This window comes from Lissotriton helveticus, chromosome 6 (assembly GCF_964261635.1).
Source record: "Lissotriton helveticus chromosome 6, aLisHel1.1, whole genome shotgun sequence".
NCBI lineage: Eukaryota > Metazoa > Chordata > Amphibia > Caudata > Salamandridae > Lissotriton > Lissotriton helveticus.
In genome coordinates this window covers 2,038,491,645-2,038,517,836 of record NC_136067.1, presented here as the reverse complement: position 1 = coordinate 2,038,517,836, position 26,192 = coordinate 2,038,491,645, and the positions used below count along the sequence as shown (strand labels likewise).

The window sequence follows — 26,192 nt, the reverse complement described above, 5'->3', positions numbered from 1 at the left end:
TTCTTGACCTGGGCGAGCAGCGAGGGCACCCTCCGCCTGCAATTGGCTAGGCGCTCGACTAATGAAAAGGCATAAGAGACAGCGAGAGCATGGGAGGCACTGGTGACCGAACTGCGGACCCCATCTGCAGATTCCGAGGAGGAAGATGGAGGGGAGAATACTGAGACTAGTCGGGGGGACTCTGCTGGCGTCAGACAGGTTGAGAGAGCATTGAGTGAGACCGAGGAGTGCGGGTGAATTTGTGGGGCGCCTGACGACGAACCAGGTTTGATTGCAACTTTGGAAGGGGCTATAGGGCTCTGATTCTCTTGTGAAGGCATGCTGGTACATCTGATATTAGGTGGTTACACGGCTGTACAGATGGGTAGTTCACTGCTAAACTCCTGTTCGACCTAAATAAGAAGAAAAACCAATACTATGTGAAGGGTCTAAGGGAAGTTTAACGACCAGCCTAGGTTACAATCCCCAAATAGTCATATTCTCAACAAAAAAACCTAGGGGTCTAAGTACGAGGAAAACAAGGAGCCTCTATTTACGGGTATCGATATCTATCAAGTCTATCGAGACCAGAGCAATCTTGCTGCCAAATTAAGCATTAAACCAATGCACACAGAACCAATAGTGATTGTGGGTGAAACTTGTAAAGACATGTTGGATTCCCATCAAAGTCTTGTTGTGATCAATTCTATCATCTGGTCATCCCTCGGGGATGGTGTGTCTCTAGATCATTGAGACGTTTGTACCATACCCACGGTCGAAGTTGGGTTCCGACCCACAATCGCTCCGGGACCATGTAGACCTGATGTATGATGGGAACGAGTGCAGTGCAAAACCAAAATTAGGTGTTGAAGTGGTGAGTTAAAATAGGATAGAGGACAAAAAGAATAAGACTTTAATAGAAAATGACCTCTTCCTAATTAAAACAAGGAACAGTGCATGAAAAAACAGTTTTAAACAAATAACTGTATAGGGACCAACATGTTTCAGCCTTCAGGGCAAGACCCTAGGCTTTCTTCAGGGCCTCTGTTCTTTAATTTGTAATGCTACTGCATGTGTTATTCTAAAGAAATGTGATTAACTATACAAAAAGGATATATGTGACCGGAACTAGTTACTCTCTCTCCGTGTCAATCCAAAGTGTCTCACACCTGAAACAACAAAACACCATATGAGGAAAACTGTGTCAAAGTTTTAAATGCTATTCACCATTTAGGTAAGAAGAAAAATTATCACTCGCCCAGATAGATTGGAGACCAGACCTCACCTCTCCTGGACCAGGCTCAGGAATTTGGAGGCCCCGCTCTAAAGGAGTGAGGAAGAAGGTGGCTTAACATAATCCAGGGAACTGTCATTTCTGCCCCTTCAAGTTTACTGTATATCCACCAAATATTTCCCTCACACCCTTGAGTAACCCATTCAACCTCTCATTAGTGACAAAAGGCTCAACCCCATAAGGAAGACACCAAAAGCTACTATCGTACTTAAAAAAAGTTTTGAAAAAGATCAAAAGAGCAATCTTAGATCTAAAATTCTCATAAGCCACATCAACTCAGGGGTATAGGTGTAAAGTCCCCAAGCCAAAATCTTAGCATGCTTTTAGAAAGGAACCTAAATACCAAACAAAGAGGCTTATATAGTAAAACTAGGAGAAAAGAGGGGCAAAAAGGGGAAAAAACTAGGAGAAAAAGCAGGAAAAACCTTGCCTACCTGTCTGTCGTTGTCTCTGGCGGATCCTGAGTCAGGGGGAGGCAAGGACCGGACATCTCTCAATGTTTTAAATAGTGAATCCTCTGGCATCCTGTCCAATCATGTCTCAGAACAGAAATGGCCAATAGCCGAGGCCGATTAATAAAAAGCACCTATAGCCAGCTCCAAAAACAATATCCAGATTGACTTTGCTAGGTAAACATCATATTCACGTTGCGAGCGTAATCTCGCGATATTACAGGAACTACTAGGTGACATCACTCATCTTCATCCAGTAGTTCGTATGCCCAGAAACAAGAGGATTGAGTAGTGATAGAATTTAAGATAGACGGTTACACTTCTCAAAATATACTCCTTATTCGCCCAAGACGGCTCGTTAATATTTAAAGACCACAGACAGCCATCTCATTTTTGCTACGAGCATAAACTAACGATGTTATAAGAACTACCAGATGACGTCACCAATCGTCATACTGTAGTTATCATGCCCGAGACCCATAGTACTCGTGAGATAAAATGCTGGGTTTCGGTATCCTCATATTCCCCATTGCGGTCCAAACGTCTGCAAAAGTTATCTGCCTAATCAATTTACAGTTGTTAATTCAGCGTCATACACGCACGTCTCTTTAGGTATTAAAGGGCACAGGGAACTCACCCAATTAACTGCGGGCATAGTCTCGCGGTATTACAAGAACTACCAGATGACGTCAGTAATCGTCCTCCTGTAGTTCATGTCCTCAAGACCGATTAACAGTTAATACTGCTCTGAACTTGATAGTTCATAAATGGCAAGTTTTAATTCCCTGCAGCATAAAAACCAACACTCGAGATGTTAATATCTCGCTTTTATTATGGCTCGTCGAAAGGCGTGCAATATACTCGCATAAGCACAGTTGGCTCTGAGCTGCACCAACGTGCGTACGCCGATAGACGGGGGTCCCTTGTTTATTGAAGATAGAGGTATTATAAGCTGATTAGCAAAGTGTCCTTTTAAGTGATCAGGGTCCTTATTACAGTAACATTATCCGACCAAATAATAGGCGCGGCAAGATATCATACTAATGGTGCACGCGCACTTCGAACCACACTGTACTACCACTCAAAATTAGTGGTTTAATATGCAAAACAGTATGTCAGGTCAACCAGTATGTAGACAAATGGTTTTGGAATACCTTATTATCAGCATATGGTCCCTCAAAAGAAACGGGATAATTGAAATGGGCAAAACAAGCATAAATAGTGCACTATTGGTTTTTTAGCCCCTGATAGCCACCTTGAGTCAAAAAACCTCTAGTGAAGGCTAGAGTAAGTCCATCAAAGTGGTATATACTCAAAGGAAGGCTACCACCTCTATGAATGGTACATTCCTGTTAGTGTGTACCCATGCCTCTCCATAGATATATCAAAGGCTAGTCCATGGTATTTCATCGTTGAGGCCACGGCTGTCACTGGACAACTTGTATATCCATTTCTGCTCTTTAGTGAACAGAAATTTGGTTACATCCCCCATATATGAGGGAATAAAAGGTTTTTCCAAAACGGTCCACTTGAAATCTGACTCACTGTGATTGTGTTCAATGTAGTGTTTAGTCAGTTTAGAAATACTCTTCTTACACCTGAAGGCGCTCTTGTGTTCAAGCATACGAGTGCGAACCTTCCGGGTGGTCATGCCTATGTATCTCTCATTGCAGGGGCATGTTAGCTGGTAAATGACATGTGTACTGTTGCAATTAGAAAACTGTTTCAGTTCCCACGGTCGGTCTGTACCTATATCTATGTGTAAGATATTAGAGGTCTGTGGACAGACCGAGCAATTCCCGCAGGGGTGATGCCCGACCACTGCCGGTAAATCCCAAAGAGTGCCAATGTTCCTTCTAGATGTTTCTTTGGGCCGAGTGTGTATCAGTTGGTCCCGCAGGCTCTTTGAGCGCTTGAAAGCGAACATGGGAAATTCAATTTTGTTGTTGCTGCAGTTCAAAATTCGCTAGTGTCTTTTGACAATGCGTTGGATGCAATTTGATTTGGTATTGAAAGTGCTGACGAAGGTAAGGCGATTCAGAGGTTGTTTCTCAGTTGGGGGCTCCAACAGGGCTTCCCGATGGTTATTGGTTGCTCGTTTGAGTGAGCGTTTAACCAAAGTCTTCGGATAATGTCTGGCTACAAGTTGATTGGAAAGATTAGCAGCATGCTTTGAAAAGGTCTCTAGTGTCGAGCAATTTCGCCAAACCCGGAGAAATTGCCCATATCGCTGAGCGACTTGGGATGCTGGCTTTCATATAGCAAAAGTGAGTTTCTCGCCATTGGTTTCCGGAACAGTTACTTTGAAAACCGGTTGGGGTAACATAGATGGAAAGGTCAAGAAAGGAGATTCTCTCCTTGCTCAACTCTACGGTGAACCGCAGAAAATTGTTCTGCAGGTTAAGCCACTGATAAAAGAGTAGGATGGATTCTTTGTCACCCCTCCAAATAACAAGAATGTCGTCTATATATCGCTTCCACCATATTATTGATGGACGAAAAGGATTTCTGGTAGTTAGTACACATTCTTGCTCGAAGGTGTGAACATAAAGGTTCGCCAAGCTCGGCGCAAAAATGCTGCCCATGCTTGTCCCTGATGTCTGGAGGTAGATGGTATCCTCATATTTAAAGAAATTCTCTTTCATGGCTATCCTCGCCAACGCCATAATAAATGGAACAGGAGTGATTGAGTCAAGATCAGTGTCCCCCAGGATGGATCTGATGGTATCTAAAGTCTCATCCTGGGGGATAGAGGTATATAGTGACTCAACATCAAAGGAGACCAGATGGTCCGTCTCCGGATCAAATTCTATTTCGGGAATCACTCTTAAAACATCATTAGTATCTTTAAGATATGTAGGCATGGTCTGCACTATTGGCCTCAAAAAATGGTCTACAAAAGCAGACAAAGGCTCCAAGATCGAGCCTTGACCAGATATTATTGGTCTCCCAGGAGGTGGTCTCTGGGGTTTGTGTACCTTAGGCAAGGTATAAAAGTAGGGCATGATAGGATATTGGGCCTGTAAGAACTTGGATTCTGATAACGTGATCCAACCCTCGGCCAGGGCTTCTTCCACCAAGATTTTAATTTCATTCATGAATCTATTGGTGGGGTCAGTCACCAAAGGTGCATAGGAAGTAGCAACACTGAGCTGCCGTAAACACTCCGTCCTGTAGATCTCAGTATCTTGTATCACAATGGACCCTCCTTTATCAGCAGGCTTTATGGTTATGGAAGGGTCCTTAGCCAGTGTTGATAGTGCCTGTCCTTCTTCTCTGGTGAGATTACTGTAGTTGCTCCGTTGAGAGCACCAGATTCTGTCAATGTCATCTCTTACTGCCCTCTCAAAGGTAGCCACCTGAGAGGGTACCGTATGTGAGGGGGGTAAGAAGTTGGATTTAATCTGTAGACCAGTGTTTTTGTTCTCCTGGTCATCATTAAGACCGTCTTTGTCTTTAAAGTAGTAGTGCAATCTGAGTTTGCGGAAGAATTGAGCTAACTCCACCTGCAACTGAAATGGGTCCCCTTTATCAGTGGTGACATATCCCAATCCCTTATTAAGGACAATTTCTTCCATAGCAGATAGTCTTTTTACTCGGGTTCACTACAAGACTAGGTTCGGGTCGTTCGTGTATTGTTGAGAGTTCTTTTTCATGTGACTGCGAGTCCCTGCATATAAAATAAGGCACACTGGCGGGGGGGCAGGGAGGAGGAGAAGGGTGTTTAGGGGGAGTGATGAGTATTTGATGCTTGCTTTTATCCTGTGGCGGCACGAGCCATCTGCGTAATGGCGGCCCTTTCATTGTGGCTTAAATGGTTTCTTACAAAAACGAATAAAATCTGTTTAAAAAAAAAAGAAAAGGAAGGGTGGGCGCCTGGGGGACGTGGGTGGAGGGGGTTGGGCCAGGACCTTGGCGGACTGCTCAAGGTCATGCTCCGCAGAGATTTGGCCAGCCACTGTGGGTTTAGCTCTCATAAGGAGTTGGGCACAGAGCCTGGCCAGAGGTTGGGCACCCACGAGGGGTTGGACTCCTGAAGATAGTTGGGCCCAAACCTTGTGGTCAATCTCAGAATCGCATAACCAACACCTGGTCCACGGTATCTGATGAAGCGCCCAGTGAGATACTGAAAAAACATTTTTTTTAAATTGTGATGTAATATGTGAGCTCATATGTGAGTAGTGAGCTTTCCAGCTCACTACTCAACCATTCACCAATGGCTCTCACCACCAACCCCATCCCCAATACACCTCCTGACCTGACTATATCCACCCTCCAACAATTTAAAGAGGATATTCTACAAATCAAAAAAGATGTCCACGCAATCAAAGACCTTCTCTCCTCACAGCCCAGTCTACCTCCCACCATCCCTCTACCCTACAAACGACGCACCCTCCCTAATACCCTCGCCTCCAACGACACCCGCGCTGGCCGACTATCCCCGTTCGCAATAACTCCCACCGCCCCGTCGTGTCCTCAACCCACTGTCGGACCGCGACCTATGCTCTCTCCTACGCTCTTATGGCCCAGGTCCGGTAAAACACTTATCCAACACACACACCCCCATACCCACAATTCTTACAAACCCTCTGAGGCTCCCAACCCTCAACAACAGAGGTTCCGTCCCTAACAACCTCAGAAAAATTTCCCTCACACTAGAAAGCTCGACCGCCCTTCTCTCTCCCAAACTCAAATGCATCCTACTCAATTGCAGATCGGCCCAGAGACACTCCACCGACATCGCTGATCTAGTCTCAGCTAGGGATCTCGACCTAGCCATTCTAACGGAAACGTGGCTCACTGAAGCCTCTACCCCGATTATGGACATACTAGTCCCCCCCCAATTATCACATCATCAGGCTGGACAGGTCTCCAGGCAAGACAGGCGGGGGAATTGCATGCATTTTTAGGAGCAACCTCTCCGTTACCAAAGTCAACTCCCCCTCCCTTTCCTCCTGTGAACTCCTCTGCCTCGACATCACCAGCGAGGGCAAACAAGTTTGTGCTTTACATCTCATCTACCACCCGCCTGGTGAGAACATCATATTCACCCAACAACTCATGGACATAATCACCTCCAATGCCGGTCGGCAGACCACCCAAGTCTACCTGGGTGACTTCAATCTCCACTGGAACGACCAGAAAGACACAGTGGTGAATAGTCTCAAAACTTTCCTTAATGCTCTTGACCTCACCCAAATATGCGATAGACCAACACACGACAAAGGCTCGATACTCGATCTCATCATTGCCAAAGAGAACTCTACACAACTGGAGGCGATACAACCCTGCAACTGGTCAGATCACCACATTATCACCTTCTTTATCAATGAAAAAGTTAAACCTAACCCGGTTCAACCAATCAAATCCAAAACATGGAAAAGGGACATGAAGAATCTTAACCCCTCTACCCTGCCTCCCCACATCGGCAATCGCCTCCTTCCCCCTTCAGGTACCTCGGATGTTCACTCACTGATAGACCACTACCTTGACTCTATGAATACAATAGTCAATGAAGTCGCCCCACTGCAACTGAAGAGAGTCTCCACCAAAATTTCTAACCCCTGGTATGATGACAGACTCAATGACGACAGGCGTACTATGCGAATGGCAGAGCGCACATGGAGATCGGACCCTTCAGCATTGCACCTCAAAAGGCTTAAGAACAAGAGAAATGCCTACTTCAGGAAAATAAAGCGCACAAAATCGGACTTCTTTAGCCGCCAGTTGGACCAAGCAAAAAACAGGCCAAGAAAGCTATTCGAACTAATCAAGACCCAAACGAAGACACAACCCTTACAATCAAACAGTGCAACAAGCGACACCCCACACTGTGAAGCCTTCTCTGTTTTCTTTAAGCTAAAGACTCACAACATAAGAAATGACCTCATCATGGATGTAAGCCGATTCCCCAGTCACACCAGAATGTCTAACACTCAACCTAAAAACAAGGCATCATGGCTGTACTTCGATACCTACTCGGAAGAAGCAATACACAAACTGCTCTGCACCTTGAAGCCCTCTAATCACCTCACAGACCCTCTACCTGCTAATGCTGTAAAAGACTTCATCCCCTTGCTCCTCCCTCTCTGGACCAAAATCATCAACAGCTCCCTACAACAAGGCCTCATCCCAGACTCCCTTAAGGTGGGGCAAGTCACGCCTATACTCAAGAAACCTACAGCTGATCCGTCTGACCTAAACAATTACCGGCCCATCACCAATATCCCCACCCTGGCCAAACTGCTGGAGAAATGTGTTCAACTCCAACTAACAAAACGCATTGATCAATTTGACCTCCTCAACCCTCATCAATCAGGCTTCCGAGCGAAACATAGCACAGAAACAGCTATGACACACATAATTGATGACGCCCTCCAAATTCTTGATCGCAATGAGTCCTGCCTCCTCATCCTTCTTGACCTCTCTTCAGCATTTGACACGGTCAAACATGAGAACTTGCTGGAGCTGCTAAGCACTAGAATGGGTCTATCGGGAACTGTTCTCAAATGGTTTTCGTCCTTCCTTCACAACCGATCTCAGAAGTTCAAGATCAACAATGTGCTATCTACACCCGTGCCTGCAGATCTAGGTGTTCCACAAGGATCCTCCATCTCCCCCACACTGTTCAACCTCGTCATGGAACCGCTCGCCACCCTGCTCCAAGCCTCCAATGTCCAATTCCATATGTACGCCGACGACACACAACTTTACCTAAAGCTACAATCCCCGGAAGATATCAAACATCTGAATTTCACGCTTATCAACACTCAATCTTGGCTGGCCGATAATCACCTCAAACTAAATGCTCTGAAAACTGAGTTCCTACTCATCTCACCCCCGGCGAAAATTTCCACCACCCAAACGTGGCTCAATAACCTAACAGCACTCAATGTCCAACCTACCATCGTGGACTCGGCGAAATCCCTAGGCATCACACTCGACGCCAAGCTCAACATGCAGCAGCACGTTAGCAAAGCCACAAAAGGAGCTAATTTCCAAATCAACACACTGAGGAAAATCAAACCCTTCCTCCCTGCCGAAGACTTCCGAACTGCGGTGCAAGCTTTAGTCATCCCTCGAATAGACTACGGAATTGTGGCCCTCAGCGGACTCCCGCTATCCACAACAGCACCCTTAAGAGCCTCCCTGAACGCTGCCGCGAGACTCATTACCGGCTCAAGAAAACATTTGCATATATCCCCAGACTTAAAGTCCCTAAAATGGCTGCCTTTTGAAGCCAGAATACAGCTAAAAATTGCAGTTATGACACACGCGGCCGTGCACCACAATGCACCCAACTACCTCGCTCAAAAGTTGTCTATATCAGGAGGTTCGAGATCCAATAGAAGTGCTAAAAATCTACTCCTGAAACCCCGTAGATTCCGGAAAGAGAAAACATACAAGCGCTCCTTCTCGGGAATGGCACCCAGGATCTGGAATGCGCTCCCTCCTGAAACCAGGCTTATCTCCTCCACTGCACTCTTCAAGAAAGAGGTGAAAACCATCCTTCTGGCCAAGATCTCCTGAACCTTATAGGTGCTGGATCAGAGACTCTGCATTGCTCTGTACCACTGTTCACTTTGTCCTTTGGCACTATACTTCTACTTGGTGGGGATACCACTACGTTACGCTCTCACTACCGACCAATATATGTTACACTTGGTTTACTGATTCACTCTCCCGATGCCCCCACTCAGTGTTCTCTCTATACTAGGGCATTGGTATAAGCCATCCACGCACCCAAGGTGTACCTGAACAACTAGGTTGTGGGACCTGATTGTATTTTGATATGTTTTATGTATGTTATTATTATCCTACCATGTTTGTGACTATTATACTGCTCCCACTATCTCTGTTCACCCCTACTTCCCTCTCTCCCTGTGAAGCGCTCTGATATCTGTAAGGATCTTGTTCGCGCTATATAAAACTTTGAATAAATAAATAAATAAGCAGTGCATGATGTGGGCGCAAGTTATAGTTAATTCACCAAACCGAATGCGCAAAATAAAAATGACTCCCTGTAGAAGGGAACAGCCTACCACTTTCAAAGTTACTGATGGTTTCAGATAGAGGGTACAAACATTTGTTTCTGTTGCTTCAAAGTTGCAACACTGTTCAGGGCTGCGCTGCATGTGCAGAATTGATCCAGCCAAAGGGGTCTCTTTCTTTTTGTAGGTCTTCACTGCTTGTCTCTCTTGATTTAAATTGTGCGGCTCTGTTCAAATACGTTTTTTCAAGCTCTCTACGTGCTTTCCTCTAACCCAAAATGAACGCCTACAATTACTTTAAAACTATAAGCTAAAGGAATATTACATATTCCACTATATGGACACTATGGCCCAGGTTCATCAAACAAAAATCCGCTCGCAAAGGGGCAGATTCTCAGAATCCGCCCCTTTGCGAGCTGTATTTTTGCATTTGGGATGCATCATCCCAAATGCAAAAATCGCAATTTTAGAAATCGCTAAATTGCGATTATTTGCATTTAAGGAATCTCAAATTGAGATTCCTTTAATGCAATGCATGAAAGTTTTTAAAATCGCGAATTCGCTAATAGGGCACGCAAATTACCATGAAGTACAACTTCATGGTAATTTGCAAAAACTTTGAAAAATGCACTAAAGTGCATTTTTCAAAGTTTCATGTTGCGCACACACATGCCCTAAGGGCATGTGTGTGTGCAACATATGTGCACATATCAATTTCAGGGGTGCAACAGGGTGTCCTTTGGACACCCCTGCACCCTTGAAATCGCAATCTCAATTTACGAATCGCTAATTGCGATTCTCAAATTGAGATTGTCTTCCCATTCATTCCTATGGGCCTCTAGGCCCATAGGGATGAATGGGGAGGTATTCCTTAATTGCGAGTCGCAATTTTTGAGTCGCAATTAAGGAATTCTAAGAAATCGCTATTTTTTAAGTGATTTCTTGATGCATTCCATTTTGCTATTCCTTAATAGCGAATCAGTATTTTTCGCTATTAAGGAATCGCAAATTGGGTTGTTGATACATCTGGGGGTATATTCTTAGGCAAATTCTCAGAACAATTTACACTCTTTCCCCCAGATGCATCAAGCATACATTTTGCGATTCCTTATTTGCGAAAAATAAGGAATCGCAAATAAGGAATCGCAAAATGCAATGCATCAAGAAATTGCTAACAAAATTGCAATTTCTTAAAATTCCTTAATTGCGACTCGCAAATTGCGAGTCGCAATTAAGGAATAACTCCCCATTCATTCCTCTGGGCCTAGAGGCCCATAGGAATGAATGGGAAGACAATCTCAATTTGCGAATCACAATTAGCGATTCGCAAATTGAGATTGCGATTTCAAGGGTACAGGGGTGTCCAAAGGACACCCTGTTGCACCCCTGAAATTGATCTGTGCACATATGTTGCGCACACACATGCCCTTAGGGCATGTGTGTGCACAACATGAAGCGCATTTTTCAAAGTTTTTGCAAATTACCATGAAGTTGTACTTCATGGTAATTTGCGTGCACTATTAGTGAAATCGCTATTTTTTAAACTTTAGTGCATTGCATTTAAGGAATCTCAATTTGAGATTCCTTAAATGCAAGTAATCGCAATTTAGCGAATTCTCAATTTGCGATTTTTGCATTTGGGATGATGCATCCCAAATGCAAAAATACCGGTCGCAAAGGGGCAGATTCTGAGAATCTGCCCCTTTGCGAGCGGATTTTTGTTTGATGCATCTGGGCCTTTGACTTTGTGGCTGCCTCTGCCTGACTTCTCATGCGCCTAACCGGAATGTCTTATGCTGACAGCAGTGTGTCACACTGCCTCAGATCTGTGAAGATCTGTGTCACCAGCGGCAGACAGGGGATACTTTTCTGCCACAACCTTGTGACAGTGTTTCAGCGCAGTTCCCTGTGAGTCATGCTCACTATTTATGGAAGATTCATCCATATCTGCTTCTCACAAACTTGTATCCCTTCAGCTTCCATTCAGATCCTCGTGGGCAACAAAGCACAGCTTTCTCCATAATCATGCAGTTACCCAGGTCACCTTCCAGGGCCACTGAAAAGATATGTATTTATTTTTGCGTGGGAAGCAGCATGTTCACTGCCCTCTCTTTTTCTGCCCCCCTGGGTAACTCCACCATCACAGCTGTTGAATGTGACAGGAGCCACCACAGAAAGACAGACAGACAGCCCATCTTGGCACTCGCATTAATTAATTGGCCCAAGTAACTTTCAGTGCAAAGCAGGGGTGTTTGCTTAAATTTGTATTGTTTGTGGAAACATAACTACAATATGAAAAAATATGGACATATACACGCATACAAAGTCAGATTTATACATTTTAAGAAAACATTTCCTGATGGTTGCCCCCTTTTACTTAGTTAGGTCAGAATTTTTATAATAAAGATATTTTTTGTTTCTTTAATAACTTTGGTGCTGTTTTACGAATTTGCACAAACCTAAAAAACACTTTGGGTCAGATGCATCAAAGGGTTTTACCCATTCTGTGTCTATGGGAAAATGTGTTCATGAAAATGGCCTTTTGCCTCCGACATGGGAAGTTTAGCACCGATTTGTGAAGAGGGTGTCAAAAAAGGGGTTCTCTCAAAGTGCCATTTTCCATGTTCATTCGCAGAGGATAAGTTTACTCTCAGATGCAGAAAAAACAGCTGAAGAGAATTGCACCAAATTTCGCAAACAGTTAAAACTTTGCTCAGAAAGTGTGCTTTTTGTTAGTTGGGTAAGCCTGTTCAGCTGTTTCCAAGAAATTTGCATAAAAGGGGGGGGGGGCTCGGGCTGGTCAGTAGCCGGGCTAATGCAGGTAAAAAACATAAATCCACTGCAGACAAGATATTCTCTGATTGGCCCATTCAGAGTGGATGGGGGGGGGGGGGGGAAATCATGATTGGCTGGTTACATAATAGAGAATATTTTGTAGCAGCCATTAAGGGAAAAATCAAAGGCCACATAATGGGGCCAGGTGGTGACACCCTGACCTCCAGGTCCATGTGGGACCCTCTCTTAAGTCCAAATAAAAAATAAAATATTTTGGGTTGTGGGTTTTGTGATACTAGCACCTGGTAATGTCGTACCTAGGAAGGCACCCCTATGGTAGTGTGGTATTGGTGCCGGTACAGCGGTACCAAAACTATTAAGAAAACAAAAGAGCAATAGACCTGCCCCAGGGGCCAACAGCCATTGGTGCAAGCTATAGGCTGTGCACAGTGAGGGTTGTCCGCCTTCAGTGAATTTGGCACAGGGCCAACCCACCACAGGGAATAATGGTTGAAGGCTGGGGGATGTGGGGGAGGGGGCTGGACACCTGGGCGTTTTGGGCAGAACCTCTGCGCACAGCCAAAGGTTGTGTGCCGCAGGGGTTTGGCCACCACTGTGGGTTTAGCACTCGTTAGGAGTTGGCACTGAGTTTGGGCACCCATTGGGAGGGGGTAGAGTTAAATTCCTGCAGAGAGTTAGTTGTTGGGCCCAAATCTTGTGGTCAATCTCAGAACCGCATAACCAACGCCTGGTTCCATGGTACTTTGATCCCAGTGAGATAATGGAAAACCATTAAAAAAAAGAGTGATGTAATATGTGAGGTCATAACCAGTGCGTTATGCAGGCGTAAGTTATAGTTAGTTCACCAAACTATAACCGGTACATTTGAGTGGTTTTTCTTTTTTTAAACATTAGTTGACTCTAACATCACTTTATCCTGTGTTTGTTATTTATTCTTATATGTGTCTAACACAATTAGATTCCGTTTTCACGCTGCCATCCCTCCCAGGGCGGCCACGGGCAGGGCGTGGAAACAGATATGTCTCCATTACACTCTCTCCCTTCACCAAGGAATCGAACACCACAGGACAGAACTGGTGTGCAAAAAGTGTCCTTAACTAATTTACAGAATGTTGCCGACCCAACGCGTTTTGGGTTGTCACCTCGAGCCTTGCTCATGGATCGGTGTGGTTAAAAACATGACGATTTTTGAAGTAGAAAGTACATCTGCAGAATAATAAACCTGAAAAAACAAAATATATTATTATGTAGTCTTTTTTTTCTTTTTATAACCTAACCCAAATCTTCATAGTACTCAACTGCTTAATTTCCTAATATAAAGGGCAATAACAATACAACAAATATCCCGGCTCACAGTTCACCATTTCTAAAAATGGTGTCCATGATTTGATGTCATGCCATTTCTCAGGCTAAACATCACATGCTTTTAGGGCCAGATGCATCAAGCATCCATTTTGCGATTCCTTATTAGCGAAAAATAAGGAATCGCTAATAAGGAATAGCAAAATGGAATGCATCAAGCAATCACTACAAAAATAACGATTCCTTAGAATTCCTTAATTGCGACTCGCAAATTGCGAGTCGCAATTAATGAATACCTCCCCATTCATTCCTATGGGCCTAGAGGCCCATAGGAATGAATGGGAAGACAATCTCAATGTGCGAGTCGCAATTAGTGATTCGCAAATTGAGATTGCGAGTTCAAGGGTGCAGGGGTGTCCAAAGGACACCCTGTTGCACCCCTGATTTAGATCTGTGCACATATGTTGCGCACACACATGCCCTTGGGGCATGTGTGTGCGCAACATGAAACTTTGAAATATGCCCAAAAGTGCATTTTTCAAAGTTTTTGCAAATTACCATGAAGTTGTACTTCGTGGTAATTTGCGTGCCCTATTAGCGAATTCGCTATTTTTGACACTTTCATGCATTGCATTTAAGGAATCTCAATTTGAGATTCCTTAAATGCAAACAATCGCAATTTAGCGAATTCTCTATTTGCGATTTTTGCATTTGGGATGATGCATCCCAAATGCAAAAATACCGGTCGCAAAGGGGCAGATTCTGAGAATCTGCCCCTTTGCGACCGGTTTTTAGCTTGATGCATCTGGCCCTTAGTTACTATTATGTAACCGCTTCATGATGTTTAGTATTTTTTCGTACCGTACACATTTTTTCATCTGGCCACTTAAAGCCCAAGTGGGCAGCAACGTCAGAAGACATTTAACATATTAACGTTTTAGTTAATCATTTCCATTATGTTCGATTAACAACTAGCAATATTACAAAATAGCGTAAAGAATAACAAGCAATCCATAATTATACCATATTATTTCTTAGACTGGCTCCATCCCTTATGTCATTTGTGGTACCATTTTAGCACGTTTATGTTCCAGCACTTTGTAAACCTCAAGAATTGTCGCCCTAGTGGGCAAGTGTTTAAGAATCGCTACTTAATCTTGGGTAACCTCTTTCCATGGGGAAATTATCATGTGAAGAAGAAGAAAAAAAAGACAACAGGAAAAAAGATTATATAAAAGACAATCCGTATGAAAAAAATATTTCAACATAAGATCTTCCTTCATCAGAGACTTGGAGTCTTACGGAAAGGGAACACCAACTAAATTCTCATTGCGCTATACTTCTAGATGTACCGCTAACTCTACCCTCATCTTGAAGCCCGCTAGGTCTATAGTTTCCAAATAGTATATTCAGACTCCAGTCTATGTAGCGCCAAACAACAGTCACCCTCTCTCCGATGTTTACTGGTCTTGCCCAGACCATAATATCACGTAAGCGTCCAGTCTCCCCCATGTTTTTCCTGAAAGTGACGGGCAACTGGGTACAGAGTCATTGTTGTTGATGGACCTCACATGCTCTAGTATACGCTTCTTAACTTGGAAAATTGTGCTCCCAAATATATCTTCTATGGCAGGGACATTCAATACAATATACAACATGGTCTGTTCTTCAGGAAATATATTTCCTGATTTCATCAAGTTCTACTTGGACTATATTTACATGCTTTGCAGTTGTTACTAGGGAAAGAAACCCATGGGTTGTTTACCTAACCATGGGCACTGCCTCAACCCCCAGGGAAAAGGGGAAGTGAATGACGGAGAAGCCCCTGGTCGAAAGTCAGGTTATCTACACCTCTTGTTTTGCCAGTAGAGGTCTGATGAACAGCAGCACCAACTTACACTTAGCAACTGAAGAGTATATGTTAAATGTATGTTCCAAACAGCACTGTTCTAGCCGCAAGAATATTGAAAGTGTGCAATGTTAATGCCTAAGTTAACACTATACTCCTGTTCACTTTGTGTTATTGAGTTCTGGTTCTTCTGGTCCTAATAATACCCACATATGCAATGATTAAATTCTGTAATGCACCAAAATCCATACACTAGACCAGGGTCAACAGCTTTTTCAGGAAATTGTTCCACCTCAATTCAACCTGCTTCTTCATAGTACTTAAGTGCAATTGTTCAATCGGTCCCTGTTAAAAGAGCGATGAGCTTCATACTCCTTTCTTTGTTTTTTTTATTTCATTTAAAACATTTTTTTTTATTTAAAACAACTTTGAGCCCACTTTAGAGTTTGGCAGACAGGGTACTCTGCCACATAGGCGACAGACCCAACCCATGGGTCTTCCGGCCTCATAGAAAAGGGGCACAGTCAAATGAGAACTTCCTCTAGTGGCCCAACAAAGACATCAAACTTCAAATCAGGCCCTTTTATTTTCGATTATGATAAATTGTGCAACAGAATCTAGCACAGTAATGGTCCATATTATATTTCACAGTATTAGTAATTGAGTTTTACCACGAGAATCCCCATAGACTTGATCAATCTGTACTGTCACCATATGCAGACTCCATCATTTTAATTTTCCAGCAAACTCGTTCAAGACAAAAAGGAATATGTAATCTTTCATTAGGAGTAAGTGGGGCGAATGGGGAAAGACAGGCAGAATGATGATGGACAACAAGTAAAAGGGAAGGAGAAAAAGGGAGCAGGAAACACAGTAATCCTCAAAACAGGAGGGCATTTGATGCTATGATGTCCAAAAGATTTAAACCAACAGGAAATCGCCCTATAAACCTCTTCAGGCTTAAAATGCCTACAATAAAATTTAAGTAGTTACATAAGCAATGCAATGTGCTGAATTCAACCCTCACCATCATCTATTTCAAACATAACACACTGTTGTATATTGTCTAGTAATACATTTGGCACCTCAGTCTGGGTAAAGACATAGGATTAACCCTCCCTGGTCACCCTAAAGTCCGCTATATACCACAACGAGGCCGCAGCTCCCAGGCGCACAAGACGTTTGCAAATCTCTTGGAGCCTTGCCTTTTGGGCTGTATTCTTGGGCTACTCTTAGGAAAGAAACAAATCTGTTTATCCCCAGCTGCAGAATATCTTTCAAGCATTAAGCTTTCTTCAAAACCAGGACTGGGTCATTCAGTGTCACTGTAATGGTTCCTCCTCCTTTGTCTTCTGTGCACCCAAAAGTCTCAATTACAATATGTTTTTTTTAATCAAGTTCCATCTTTCATGCCCAGGTGTGGAGAGATGCTCTGTCAAAAATTACTCTGATGCTGCCATCGCTGTTATGAAAGGGAGGAATAGTGGGGAGTCTAGTACCCTCACCTGGGATACACGCTTGAGTCTCCCATGTCTTCACTTGATCCAGCAACAGTAAAACTGTGGATGCCCTAAGTTGAAAATCAGCTTGGGTTCATGAGTCAGATTCCACATGATTACTTTGGCCCTTCCATCTGTCGAATCACAGAACCCAGCTCCTTCAACCCATCTCCATTCCTGATATTTTGCTCTCAAAACATGTCATGCAAGATTCTGCAGCCACCCTTGCCCTTTCCACTGTGTCCAATTTCCTTACCTTCATATCAAAGTCAGCCATCACTCCTTTTGTATCATCCGCAAGGTCTTCTATAGCTAAGTAGGGGTCAAGTGAATTCACATCTCCCTTCTTCCTGTATGCCACTGGGGCAAAAGTCATTTTGTCTTCTTCTGTGACCTCTGTTGGACATATTTATTTTTATTTGCTGCATTATAATGCCTTTGCTGTGTAACCACGCCGAATGAGGACTAGCTATCCATATGGGTTTGATATCCATGTCACTCCTCCTTGGCAGAGATTTCCTGCATGCCCACACCTCCACTAGTCTGGTCAGTGGGCTGTGCAGTAATTCCAGCCCTGGTTAAGCTAGTGTGCGGCATCTGTTTTGGAAGCGTCCTGCACCACAACAACTGCAGCGTAGCTCTCCGGGTCCATTAGAGGCAGTACACTGGCTTTGATGCTGTGTATTGCATTCGGCCAACATGTCGCTTTGTCTCTGGGTGCCACCCATTTCAGATTCAGTATGTCTGCCATCAAGACCCTCCTATTTTGCAGCTCTCCACCATATGGGGCTCGATTGGAGCCCATCTCTTTATGCTTGGCAGAAAGAGTGCCATAATTCACGTCTGAAGCCATAAGGCAAAAGCGCTTCCAAAGGTTAGAAAAAGGCAACCATCATGCCAGCCTCAAAGCCCTACCCCCATTGATTTTATTTTTATAGCTCTTTTTTTTAAATGTAACTGTTCTTCATATACTAAAGGTCTTGCGTAGGTTTGGTCTTATGTGGGTGTTACTATCTGTATTCTTATTTTAGCTATAATATGTCTTAGTATTTATGCATATCTATATACATACCAAAAACTATGACTGACTGTTTCTTTCACATCTTTTATATAGGTTCTCGATTCCGGATTTCTGGTGCCACGTGACTTGAAGAATGATCCCTTGACTATTGGGAGCAGATGCGGACAAAGTCAATTAGGCAAGTGTTCTTGCAACCTCTGAATCATTGTCGTGAAGATACCCGTCCAGTCGCAATTGCTTAGCAAGGCAAATGAGAATCTGTTGTAGCTAAACATACCACTGTTTCACAGAATGTTTGCCAAGGTTTTGAATTCTCATATGATCTCCCATGAGAATTTCAAATGGGCCCAAGAACTTGCAACAATTGCTATCCCCCACCTTACTGAACGACTTGAGAGCTCTTATACTGCCAGCTGCAAAGTGGGGTGCACAAAATGTGTGGTGCCTGCCACAGCACACAAGGCCAACATTGGCCACTGCTCCCTCCCTGCCTACCCACAGGCTGTCCATGTTGGCAATTTCTGGGTCAGCGGAGTATGTGGTTTTTCTGGGTGGAAAACGGTAGGTGGGTTGAATGGGCAGTGCCTGAGGAGCACATGGGGAGGAGATGGCAGATCATTAGAGGCTCTGGAGTTAAACATACAATAAGTGTGAACTGATTTAAGCTGTAATTTTGGATTTTTTTAATGTTTATATTTTTGTAAGTTGATAGTAAGATATTGGAAGAATTTTTCTACTCATTGTTTTTGATGGTTTATTATGCATGTTGTTTGCGCTGTTGAGAAATACTGGTGTAACGGCGGAACCTAATGTGTGAAGAACTGTTTTTCCAGATCCATGGTGCATTCCCTGAGCTTTCTTATCTTGTATTATTTTCCCTTTTTTACCACTTAGTTTCATGTGCAGTGGTGATGCTTTATTGCAATGACTCCAGAGATTGTCAGCTCTTCTGTCAAGCAGAGTCCTGCACCATTTTGTTCCTTGTTGTACATGAGGCATCGGGTCGAGGAAAACGTTAGGGGTCTCAACGGGCAGCGAAAGGTGCGTAAGACTTTCTTCAGTGGAGCTAGAAAGGAGGCTAGTAGGACGTTGCCACCTATCACATGGGAGGGGTCCAGAGTTAGATGGTGGTTCTGAACTCTAAACCCAGAAGGTTGGATTTTATTCCCTTAAAAGGGAGAAACGGTATCGGACTTTTTGATTATTTATTTATTTGTTTTCTTTTCTTTTTTCCCGTGTCCTGGATTTTGAAGCAGCTGTCTCTTTCGATAATGTATGCTAGTGTTGTTGAGTTTGTGGAGAGTTTTGCTGTGGAACAGGTCAGTTAATTGATGGGGAGCTATTCTTGTATGTGAGATTGTTTGGTGTTGTCAATGAAAGTACATTCTGTCATGTTCAAATAAAGGTAGACGCTTGAAATCAAGACTGATATAAGGGCAAGGCAACTTTTGAGCGAATAGATGTCCTTCATCGTTACTGTAAAGTTCAGCGTTTGCCTTTATGCCTTTGGTACATGAAAAAGATAACAATTATTTTGCTTCCTAAATGATGTAATTAAGTATACATGGGGTCTCACCTCCCTGATGATAAAAAGAGAACCAACTAAAAGTATACTCCTAACACTACTAGAACCATCTTTCTTTACAGTATTTCTATATTTGTTTTCACCTGTATATTTATCTCTGTTATGTTTTGTGTATTTTTTCAAGTGTACTATCACCAAGGGTTTCCTGGTGCTGAGCAGGTGTGTCTGCCTATCCTTGCCTGTGGTAGGTTTTTTAATTTACAAGGTCATCAGCTTCCTGCAGAATTCAAGATAGTAGGAGCTTCTGAAGTGGTGTGGGAGGTTATTCCATGCTTTAGGGGTGATGGAAGAGAACGCCCGTCCTCCTGATCTGGTTCTGTGTACGCCAGTAGGAGTCTTGTGGAGTGGGGGATGTTGGTGGAAGGAGATACAGACTTTTCAGGTAGCTGGGGCCTGAGTTGCGTAGAGCCTTGTGTGTGTGAGGAGTTTTAATTTAGCACAATTGTGTATCTGGATTTTGTGTAGTTCCTGATGGGTGGTGTGGGTGATGTGAGTTCCCTGTGGGAGATTGATGATGAGCCTGACTGATGAGTTCTGTGTGGTTAGTAGTCTTCCAGTGAGTTGCTCGGTGATCCTGGCATAGAGGGTGCTCTCATAGTTCAACTTGTTGGTGACCAGGGTGTGAGTAACACTTTTTATAGCGTTGCTGGAAGCCATTTGAAGATCTTCCTCAGCATCTTCAGGGTGTGGATGGAGGATGCAGTTTCTGCGTTAACTTGTGTGGTCATGTCCAGTTTGCTGTTGATGAATATTCTGGGGTAACTGGCATGCATTCTGGGTGTGGATAAGAGGTTGGCCGGGCACCAGTTGAAGTCCTGTGGAGAGGTGTTGTTGCAGATCACTGTTTCTGTCTTGTTGAAGTTGAGCTTGAGACAGTTGACTTTCATCCAGTTAGCGACTTAGGTCATACAGATAGTGTCCTATTTTTTTGTTTTGCCGGTCTTGTCCGAGAGGGGGAATAGGCATTGTGTGCCATCCGCAAAGGATTTATCAATAACCATGTGAAAGTTCAATGAAACTATAACATTTTTATAATGCTCACATTCAAACAAAGCAGTTTACTTCGGAACTCCATCAATAATGTTTCAACCTTGATTTAAGAATTCTGAAAATGTTGTCAACCATGTATACAACATTTGTAACAATTTTAGGGAACTCAATCACGACCCAGTCTCCTTCCCACTTGAGGCAAGCCTGTTTAGTTGCATTACCCCAACATCACAGATCATCTTATAATCAATATTTGAGGCACTTGCGATCATTTATGACTGCTCGCACAGCCCATGACCCCACCGCACGCCTCCAGTACAAAATTACTATATATGTTACGACAAATCAACAACAGGCGGCATTCTTCAATCACACCCCATATGTACTTCGGTACCTCTGGTTGGTCTGCCCAGATATGGCTTCCAACTTTACCAAACACACATCCCATACTTTTACAGCTAAACCTTACCCCCACCTGCTTGCAAAGCAAGTGAAGCGCGTCTGCCTCAACGCATGCCCATTTCTCCACATCACAAAGCCAGCAGTTAATATCTGGGGCTGTAGGCGATTTCCAGGACATAATCGGACTCTAGAGTAAAACAAACACCAGATCCTTGAACCTACATTGATATTTGTTCTTTTTTATTCGAGACATCAGTCCCACAACACACAACCGGAGTTCACTATTCAGAGTTCTTCCTACAAATTCTGAGATGACCTCAATCACTCTAGCCAAGAACCCTACATTTAAGGCACTCTGTGGGGGTTCCACTGAAAATACGTCATATGCGATGTGGTGTGAGATAAGTGATGTTTAATGTTAAACTGGGTGTATTTTAGTGTAGGGTTTCTTAATATTCTATTTACCAATTCCAATGCAGCTCCCCACTGCTTGTCAGACAGGTTCCATGCCTAAGCAATTCACCCTTTAATCCCTGCCATCTATGTTTCTGCTAATTTTCTGGGATTTTAACATGATATACAATACTTGCTGCTTTCCCACCACTCTCAAGGGTAAGTACAGGGTGTAAAATCTCTAATCCTCAGGGCTTATCCCGATCTTGACCCCATAGCAATATAAGCTTAAGTGCTAGAGTATTACAAGTAAAAAGTTGGCCTGGAGCCAATTCTTATATTTCCATAAGATCCTGGAATGACCACTGTATACTATGCTCCTAGATGTCACCCAATATCCTCGTCCGTGCCTCTGACCATGGTTTTTTATCATAACTTTCTCCTACATGGGTACATTTTGTTAAAGTGAGGCATGTGTGGCGTGTATGGTAGACGTTGCCCATTGATCACCATATATCTATTCCAGCAACCTTTAGCCACTACTATCACCTGTGTCTGCTTGGCAGGTACCAACAAAGGGCTCATCTAGAATTGCACCCCTCACTCTCGTGCAGCTCCAAACAGCCATCTTGTGGGCCACTGCACCTGGGCTGCTGCATAATACAGCTCATAGTTCGGAGGTCGCAAACCCCGTTTTTCTAAAGGGTGATGAATACTGGACAATACCACTCTCTTACTGCCTCCAGCCCAGATCAGGTTTGGAAAAGTGCATGTAATCCCTTAAGGATTTTTTTCTTTTTTTAGGACCACCAGTGAGGCTGAAAATAAGTAGTAGCCTAGGTGGTACCAGAATCTTAGAAATTGCCACCTGGCCAAGAGGGGACAGCAGTAGAGCAATCCATGAACGGACTCGTTCATAATGACCCATCTCGAGTTCTTCTTATTGAAATTGTCGAAACGTGTCTGGCTACCAACTGAGTCTGGTGGATTCCAGTTAATCTGGTGGGTTGCCAAAGTCCCTCTTAATGGGAAACAACCAGGATTTCCTCCAGTTTATTTTAAATCCGGACATCAATTTCAGGAGAATCTCTGCAAGGCTACGAAAATAAATGAGTGTAGTCAGCATACATCGAGACTATATGCCAACTGGCAGCTAACTTAATCCCCCATTCGGATCCCTTCTGCCGCAGTAAACGTGCCAATGAATTCATGGTCAAAGCAAATATTAAGGTGGATAGGGGACAACATTGCAAACATGAACCTCGCACCATTCTGATCTAGTCAATCCAGTTTAAACTCTTGCCAATGGATTCTTGTAAAACAGTTGGTCCCAAACCAGAAACTCCAATACCATGCCAAATCTCTGAAGAACATAAGATAAGACCAGTTTAATGTGTGAAACGCTTACTCTATCTCTATAGAAACTTCCAGCTGACAATTGTTCCCACTTGACTCTCTATCCATCAAATGAAACAAGCGCCTGAGTTTCAAAAGGTTATTCCTCTTAGGTATGAACCCATTTTGGTCTGGGTACACTAGTGTTTTCCTGATTACGGAAGGACAGTGGTCTGTAGGACCGCACGTCCAACTAATTTTGCCCTTGCTTGGGGAGAACCACAACAAGCTCCCCTCTCATGCACTCTGGCACTACACCTGCCTGACAAGTATGTGACTAAATATTTGGGCATAATAAAAAGTCCCATGTGTTTCATAAAACACCACAGGAATTCAGTCTATTCCTAAAGTCTAATTTCTCGCTACTTGGGCTATGACTGCTCTTATTCTTCTATTTGGATTGGTTCCTCTAGTGACTGATCCTGCAATGTGACGACACAAGCCTCTGAAATGTTGTCTAGATAAATGCACAACTCCTATTTCCCCTTCTTCCAAAAGAGGTGTTATATTAGAGTTATTTAGCAAGTTCAGAACTACCCCTTGTTCGATCCAAATAGCACCAAGCCGGGAACCTGCCAGCCCTATCTCCCTCTGCATCTTGTTTTACAACATACTTTTTATAGTCTACCTTTCCTACCCTATTGTGCAATTTCTGGAGCTTATGCCTTAGCTGGGTGAGCTGTTGCACTGTTTTGGGATGGGTAACTTCCAACTGTTCAGCACAACGAACGTATACTACTAAAACCATCTTTATAACAAAATGATATGATGTTTGTCTCCTATTGCCTTTAATCCTTGTCTCTGAAATTCTAGGGCTGTAAGCAATATCATATTCGCATCATGTGTACCCCATGTCAAAATGTTAACGGTGCCATTATATGTCTCCTTCGACGAGCATCTTCAATTGGATATGAGGTTGTGAGCCAATGTCTCATATGTTGGGTTGATGTGCTATGCAGTCATGCTGGTGTTAGGATCAGTGTGAGCTTTAACGGGGTATAAATTGAGATTAGAGGGTATTCGTGAGAGTGTAAATGGTAGCATGCCATAAGTAACCCCTTATGGATGAAGGCAGAAGAAACTCCAAAATATTGTGGTGCTGGAATGGTGGGTCTTACAGGTACATGAGATTTGTGTATCACCGGGTAAAGATGGGAAGAATCCTCTGGGCAGTAGCACAGGCCTATTCTCTGTGAGTATATGGGAGGAGTGCAGGACACAGTAGGGTAGATGTGCATATTTGTGTTGTTGTTTGTTACGCGGACCTGCAGTGCTTGACTAGGGTTACATAGCGCTATCCGTTCCGACAATAAGAAAACAGTTAATTTATACAATTGGAGCTATCCAAAATGTACACTTTCTATGAAAGAAACACAAGAGGGACAAGTACAGAGGTGTAAAGACCGCACAGAGGCCAAGACCAAGGCCAACTAAGGGACAGACATCTGGTGAGTGCATAAATTAAGTGGGTCTAGACTACATCTTTTCTCAGGCACCATAATCATGTTAGACATATTGGAATAATTAAGGCTTTAATATACAACTGTATTACACATTCCACTGTGTTATCGCAAAGGGTGAAGCCCGCGCCTCTTGAGCATTATTGAAGCTGTAAGAGTGGGTTAAGATAGTGTGGCAAGTGTTGGGTCTTGCTTAAATCAAGTATTGAAGATTAGTATAGTGTACATAATGGTGATCTTCAAGTTGTGATCAGTGTGTTTATCCTTCAGACCTGCAGTCCATGACTGAACCAAGGAAGAAAAGGACTCCTTCCTGGGACGCCTTAAGCCTGTAGTGGGACACAAGAGAGGACCTTGGTTACGAAGACCAAAGTAACTATATCAGGAGCAAGCAAGCCAATGGAGATCTTACATTCCAGCCAGAGAACATACTGCAATGACTGAGGACAGAGTGAATAAAACCGGTTCAACCCGTTGAATTATGGACTGACTTGCAACTGTCCACTCTGTTACCCTCATGAAGGTTAAAACAATTTAATTCGGAGTTTACTAGATCGTAAATGTACGTAATACAAATTTCATTTTTACAGTACTACATATATACATGATCACACTTAATAAGAGTTTTTAAGCCTCGTCCAGCTCTTAAAGAACGTGGGCTTTGTGAAAAAATACATTGTAACTTTGGCAAATTGGTACTTAAAATGTCATGTTATTGTTGAATGTAATGTTCTTGTAACTTTTAGAGGCACTTGCATCAAAGTTCTTTGCTTTAATATTTTCTAACCTTGATGGATAACATCTCTAATGATGGAGTCTCTCGGGACAGCTGATCAAAAGCAGCTGTTCCATGTTTTCTAGATTTATTCTTGTTACTTCCTAGTTGCCTTTGTATCAATATATTTTAGTTCAATGATTGTGAAGAAAGGCCCACCTTTCCCATCCTTTCTTGCAGTTTTGGGCTCTGAGAGGGTAGGGCAGCGCATTCAGCTAAAATAAATGAGTTTAATATAAATTTGCCTCCAGGGAAGTTTGTACAATAGATCTCACCTGGTGTGCCTGAGTGAGCGTCCTCTAAATATTCAGAGTTCCTGAATAAGGCATGTGATCAGCTTGGGCTGGGAATGAGCAGGGTACAGCCTAACCAAAGACCTCACATAGTCCTCTGTCGAAAAACCAGCAACCCAGACACAAATATTGTTTAAATAACACCTCAGTCCTACAAGAGGAATGTTAAACAAAGGGATCCAATAGTGGTCCTCTGATTGAAATCACTTTTTGGACCAAGAAAGAGGGAAATCAGGAGTGTCCTGCCAGTATAACGGTGAGTCATGGAACCATAAAAGAAGTTTTGATAGAGTTGGAATCATGCTGGCAATACTGCCTGCAAATGAATGGGGGGAGTTCTGCAGCAGCACCACCTTCTCTGACACAGCCACCTGGATTGCTGCTGCTACACACAGGGACCTAAGTAACTGTGAGGTAATGTTAAGCATCCAAGGCATTTGTGAGGGAGAAATACTAATTTTCTGCATTTGCACATAATCCACCCACTGACTCAACCGAAGACTGAGACTGCACTGTTAGTTGTATTACCACTAGATGTTAGGTGCTTGAGGGATTTATCATCTACAGATGGTTTCATCAAAGTATCTGAAGTGAGTATGAGTTAAAGGGAGCTCTCTCACTTTCTGCATTAGTGTCTTTCATTTATGAAATGTAAATAAATGTAGTTTGAGTTACAAAGTAGAGAGCTCACATTTAGATTTTCTACATACTTTAGA

At 43.2% G+C, this 26,192-nt stretch overlaps 1 protein-coding gene across 2 annotated transcripts in view; it reads left to right on the top strand.

Moving 5' to 3' along the window:
* Positions 1 to 25,423, top strand: part of LOC144763966 (uncharacterized) — a 43,328-nt gene extending 17,905 nt beyond the window's left edge. For both annotated transcript variants that reach the window (XR_013596289.1, XM_078650053.1), the window contains exons 3-5: positions 18,277 to 18,361; positions 19,078 to 19,224; positions 24,679 to 25,423. Coding sequence is in view for 1 of the 2 variants with exons in the window: in XM_078650053.1 (XP_078506179.1) it covers positions 18,277 to 18,361; positions 19,078 to 19,202 (210 nt within the window). In the remaining variant the exon portion in view is untranslated. The remainder of the gene's footprint in view (positions 1 to 18,276; positions 18,362 to 19,077; positions 19,225 to 24,678) is intronic.
* The last annotated feature ends 769 nt before the right edge of the window (positions 25,424 to 26,192 follow it).